At 37.7% G+C, this 6219-nt stretch overlaps 1 protein-coding gene across 1 annotated transcript in view; it reads left to right on the forward strand.

The window, feature by feature from the left end:
* Positions 1–6026, forward strand: part of GOLGA3 (golgin A3) — a 31220-nt gene extending 25194 nt beyond the window's left edge. Inside the window, 2 exon segments of the mRNA XM_041126400.1 lie at positions 525–688; positions 1685–6026. Of these exon segments, the coding sequence (XP_040982334.1) occupies positions 525–688; positions 1685–1892 (372 nt within the window). The 3' untranslated portion in view covers positions 1893–6026.
* Positions 6027–6219: the final 193 nt, after the last annotated feature.

Here is a 6219-nt window from a genome sequence, read left to right on the forward strand (position 1 = left end):
TAGATTTCTTGCTCTTTCCCTCCCTGAAGTAATTGTCTCACTAAGCGAGACAGAATTTCATATGGAAGCTTCCGTTTCATTCTTTTAGACATTGGTCCTGATACCTCATCCTGCAGGTTCCAGAATTTCCAAAAGGTTTTCTTTGATTGTACTTAACTGATTTATTTTTTTTCTGAATTGCTCTCTTAACTATACTGAAAGAATGTTATTAAAATTTGTTTTGAAGAGCCAAGTCATTTGCTTTAAATCCTTTGTGTTTTATTTCTTCAGTGGGATGAGTTCTTGAGTAGGTCCTTCTAGATGCTGTTTGTTTACTTATGACCATGGCTAGCAGATGACATTTGGTTAGGAACTTTTGCTTGTGACCCATGAGACTTAATATGAATATGCTTCTGATTCCTGCTCTATAATGCAGATATGTACCAGTAGTGTGATGTGAGACTCTTTCTATGTGGCAAAAATGACACTGATGAAATAACTTAATTGTATTTCTGGCTTTTTCTTCTTTTTTTGACTTTAACCAGAGGAAGGAACTGAAAGGAGAGAATAACTCTTCAAATCCTGTGACTCCAGTCAAGATTCCTGATTGTCCAGTGCCTGCTGCCTTGCTGGAAGAACTGCTGAAACCATCGACAGCTGTGAGCAAGGAGCCTTTAAAAAATCTGAACAGTTGTCTCCGGCAATTAAAGTATGACCCGTTATTTTCAACTCTATTAAATAATCTTAAAAATGTTTCCAAGAAACCAGCTGCCAGCCTAAGGAAAAAAGGATTTGTAAAATGAATTCTTTTTCTCTTATTGGGACTATATTTAGGACAGTAGGATGTTCTGTCATTGTAAGTGCTTGCTCACATGGTAATGAAATAGGGAGAAAAGCCTTTACAATAAACTAGACAAAATGTCCATCCTAAATCGTACACAGCACATCAAACCAGAAACAGCTATTTCTAGTTGTTCTTGCTGATGGAAAAGCTGGTGTTTCTCTCCGCAGCATCAGAAAGGCTGCTCATGATAGGCGCCCAGGCAGTGTGTTAATAAGAAACCTCTACAGAGGAATTTCATTCTGCCAAAAATACGTTTTCAGATCTTCCCTTACAAGGTTGCACATGAGATTCTGAGCAGGAAAGCTACAACTTCAGGAAGACGGAGAGTTCAGGTTATTAGGAGAACTGAGCTGCTGTTATCACCTCAGTTGATGTTTGAGGGGAGTGAGTCTGTGATAATGTTCTACGATCCTGTACTACCAGACTAGTCGCTTTGCTAAGTTGGTGTCTGACTAAAGTAATAATCTGTTTATCTAATTATTTTTCTGTGCTGCTTTCCTCACCTCTGCCTCCCATGTTGTCTTTTATACCTGCGAGAGTACCACGTTCATCAGGTTGTAGCCACTAAGCGCCCTTACTGAAGAAACAGTCCTGCATCATCTCTGGCAATGAATATTTGCCGCAAAGGAGCTGCTGCACTGTTGGCTCTAATTTTTAAATTAAGCATATTGTATTTCTTTTGCTCTTAAAGAGAGACAATTCCTAAGCTTCCTGTAAACTTCCTTCTCTTGTATACAGCTATAGCTTAGATAGTCTTGGAGTACGTATCAAGAATCAGAAAAGTAGTTTTCTGATCTCGCATTTAGCAGTTTGCTTTCCGCTTGTTAATTTTTGCTTTTTTGTTCTCAATACTTTCAAAAGGCAAGAAATGGACAGCCTTCAGCGTCAGATGGAGGAACACACCATTACAGTACATGAATCAATGTCTTCGTGGACTCAGATTGAGGGGCAGCTAATGGACCTTACCTCTACCAGTCCTGCAACTGCATCAGACCAGCAGGAGATTCCTACTATAGAGGAAAAGAAACAGAATTGTAGTGTTAGGGACAAGGAAGCTTTGACGCTATAACCTCCTTATCTGTTGTCTGTCTTCTATTGCTTCAAGTATGTAAAGAAATCTTTATCAAAATTATTTATTTATTTCATTTTTAAAAATGGTGTTCAGAGTTGTGCTTTTGCCTGTAGAAGCAAAGGGCGTGGCTTTGAGAAACTGGTGTAATGTTAAATGCAGAACATGCTATTCCAAGGGTTTGTTTGAAACCTTACCGTAATAATTCTGTCAAGGGGGGGACTGCCAAGTGGTAAATCTAGCTCATTTGGGGGTTTAGTAAGAGATTCAGATGAAGGTTTAAAATGAGGTCAAGAGGAGCATCTGGTTCCAGGTCTGTATTTGTTCAATCTGGGTGAATTTGGTAAGGAATGACTGTTAATTTTGTAACATCTGGAGTTTGAGGGGTTTTTTTTGTTGGTTTTTTTTTTTTAAATTGAGGGAGTGGGTGGGGTGTGGGGGGAGGGTGTTGTCTTCTCCCATCTTGGGTTGTATCCAAATCACAGGGAAAAATAAGTTCTGCTCATGTTCAGCTGTTAGCAGTGGTTGAGGACTGGATATTCCAAGCATCCTCTCTCCTCCCTCCTATAATCTCTTATTCTTGAAATTCAGATTACAGATATCTGTATTTAAAGAAAAAAATTCATTTGAAGCCATTTCTAGTTACAGAGATGACCTCTGACCTATAGCAAAAGAAACAAGACTGTAAAGCCAAGCAATACAGACCAGTATGTATCTTTGGCAGATTTGCCTGGGATGTTTTCTGAAGTGTCAGTTTTTCTCTTACAGTCACAGGCCAGTAGGGAGCTTTGCTTCACTGCACAAACACTTCTTGCACCTTTTTAGTTCAACTTTTGAAGTAGACACCCTTGAAAAAGGTATGCGTGTAATATATATATATAAAAGAAAAAATAATTTCCTGACTTTGAATATCTGTTTTAATATGCTTATAAACCATAAGTTAAGGCTGACATGAGGGTTTTTTGTTACTGTCATTGTTTTAATGTTACATTTAAGTTCGCTGGTTTTTGCCATACTGTAAAAATGGCTTAGGGAAATTAGCCCCTAAAGCCAGAGCATTTAGAAATGTAATTACTTTTACTTTGAAAGACAAAATCATAATGCCTATAAAATTATTATTTTTATTAGCTTTATCTTCTCCCACACACTTCCCCTACTTTTTGGACCCTCTATTACAAGATGTCCACCGTGAATGGAAACGTTGGTACGGTGGCAGCCCCTCTGCAGAGCACCTTGACTAGATTATTATTAAAGCAGTCCACTTTAGATTCCTTCACCTTTGGTCCCGTTGCTCCCATGTGGCTCATACTGCAGTGATAAGCCTCCTCTCTCCTCATTAAAAAATTCAGTGTGGAGGTACTGCTTTGCCTAATGTGCTAAGTGCTGAAGTACAAATCAAAATATACATGACAGATTATTTGGAAGATTTAGTGGCAACTCATGTACTACCACGTTTTTGTCTTTAAAACATAAAGAAAACAGGTCAATTATATCCACTATGGTTTGGCATTTAAAAAAAAAAATCTAGTAAGTACAAGTAGATTAAACAGCTGGGGAAATAAACCAAAATTCTAGTTCATCTATTATTTCCAAAGAGACTGTTGTTGCTTTTGGATGGGTTTGGTTGGGTGGGGGGGGGAAATTATTGCAGTTTGCTTAGCAGTAAGGCAAAAAATAAGCAAACGAAAAACTCAAAACCACCCATATTTATCCAGAGTCTGATTTTTCTCAAAATTACCAATTCAGGCTCTAGTCCAGTTGAACACTTTGCACCTAAAGTGTCTATACTGACTGGTTTCATGCCTCTCAGCTACTGGATTTTAACTTAAATTTTATTGGTATCAAAGTCAAGTGATGCTAAAAGTCAAGGTTTTGAAATTGGTGAAGGAAGAAATGGATTAGCGTGGCATTAGGTGCCCATCATACAGAATTACCAAACAATTCAAAGAAAAGTCAAAAGCTTTACAGAGTAGCTTAGACGTGTTAATGTCTACATACTGCTGCAGTCTCCTTTGCAGAGTAAATGGTACTATCTCGCTGCTGCCATGTTCTTGAAGTTGCCTGTATATTAAGCTCAAAGAAGAAAAAAAATTACACAGTATTGTTAAAGAACAAAATTAAAACTACGTAATGAATAATATATTCAGTACAAAAAAGTTATCAAATGTTCAAGATTTTAAATAACACTTATGCAGCGTTAATGTTGCTGTTCATTTTAGTAAATATGTTGCCTACAGTTAAGAATCCCTTATGTTTTAATCTCTTAAATTTGGCAACAGTTGTATGGATAAAGGTTCTATCTGGTATCAAAGAAGCCAGAATTGTTAGAAACCTTCATAGTTCTTCAGAATGCCTGCTCTCCTCTGCTTTTTGTACCCATAATCGTACTGCACTCTGTTTTCAGTGCAGTGCTGCATTTTCTCACTAGCTCCTTAGAAAGACATCTGAGCCTACACCATCAAGTAGTCTTAGATGCATGTTTTTCCTTTTAAAGATGAGGGAGCTGTTGTGAAGTGCTCAGATTAGATTTCTGCATTGACCCACCTGTCTCTCTTTGAAAGCACCTGGACACTAGGTATTTTCATTTTATATTCACTATGTGTTTTTTCTATAAACAGAAGCACCATGCCACTTAAATGAAGGACAGGCAGTGAGACTTGGGGGTCTAAATCTGGTGAGGTGCTAAGTCCATTAAGTTATGGAAGTCACTGGGAAGCCCTCTAGAAGGAGCACGCAGCATGTGATAAAAGCAAGGCCTTTCTCTGAAGCTTATCAGCTATGTTTCTTGATTATCCAGAGAAATAGTTGCTGTTTTATTAAAAAGCCTCACCCTGAGGCTGAGCATGCTCGCTCTACAAAGCCTCAGGTCTCTGCTGTCTAGGCAATAAAACAAACTAGTTCTAGGAATGGCTCCCCTCTGCCTGTCACAGCTCTGCCAAATACATCAGAGGAAAGTCTGAAGAATAATCTCTTAAAGATTTTTTTTTTCTTTTCCTTTTTCAACCACTGCAATAGAATGTATTTTCTGTATCTGCTTCTTCAGTGGTTGCTACCTACTAAACCAAGTCTTGTTGATGAAGGAGAAATGTCACTGTAATGTGAGAATGTTTCCCAAGTGATTCAAGTTAGTGAATGCTGCAGCATTACTTCTTCAGATGCTGTTGGGCTTCTGAGGACTTTTGAATAATTGTGCATTTAAAAAAAACAAAAAATGTAACAAAAAACCAGCAAACCCTACAATGGAAAAAAACGTTAGTTACCGTGTCTCTGGTGTTGCTGAACATCGCATAATGCTCCATTCTATTGTCTTCCAGATTTCTTGAAAATATTTGTGCACTGTATTGGGATCAGCTGAGCCCCTTATCCACTCGTGCAATGGGAGGATCTGATCCCATACTTTTATTCAGGCAATATCCTAGCTCAAATCTATGAGAATTTCACATATGTGAAGAGTAGAGTAATACCCAGAATGAAAGTTCCAGTGCTCATATTTTCATGGATTACTTATGCCTCCTTAGGGGGGAGTGAACTGCAGTGGCATGGGTGTTTTAATCTTAGCTATGACAACATTCAAGGTGCACTGGGGACAGATAGTGTTATCAATATAAATTATAACTTAAAGATGACATTCACTACTGGTGATGCAAAAGCTTGTGATGTATGTTCTATTAACTTCGCTGGGGAAGCGTGAATAGTTGCATGTAACTTGCTGTGACCACAGACTTTAAATATTTTCATGTGAAAGCAATTACAGTCCAAAGTAATTACTAATGCTCATCAGCTGTCATCTGATTGATCTTGTCTCCTACTAATGTGTAACACTTCAGTCTTGGGCAGTAGGGCAGCCTAATTTCCAATACAGATGCACAGATTTCTAGGGGAGGGAAAGATGTTCTGGATATTGTAAATGAGATACTGTTATGTTTTATACGTGACATTCAGTAATGTCTGCTTAAGCTGTATTTGTAAAGATAGAAGTTAATCATTTCATGTTCTTCAGTGGATAACCCAGGGGCTGGAGGAGTTACACTATGTACAATTAATGTTTATGATCATACAAAGCATGTTGATTATAAAAATAATGTGCATAGGAATTCCTTTAAAAGTTTTGTGCAATAAACTATTTTTGGTAAAGGGCTCCATGTTGTTTCTACTTTTAAAGAGAAATTGATACCATCTTCTCTTTGGTTTTGGATAGTAATTTTTATGTTTAGGATTCTGAACACGCTGTATAGCCACCTTTAAGGAAACAATAGAACCCCTATTTTGAAAGAGTACGTTACTGCACATTGGTTTTTCACACATCTAAAATTGATTGTGCTTGTAT

The sequence above is a fragment of the Aquila chrysaetos genome, chromosome 9, assembly GCF_900496995.4.
Source record: "Aquila chrysaetos chrysaetos chromosome 9, bAquChr1.4, whole genome shotgun sequence".
NCBI lineage: Eukaryota > Metazoa > Chordata > Aves > Accipitriformes > Accipitridae > Aquila > Aquila chrysaetos.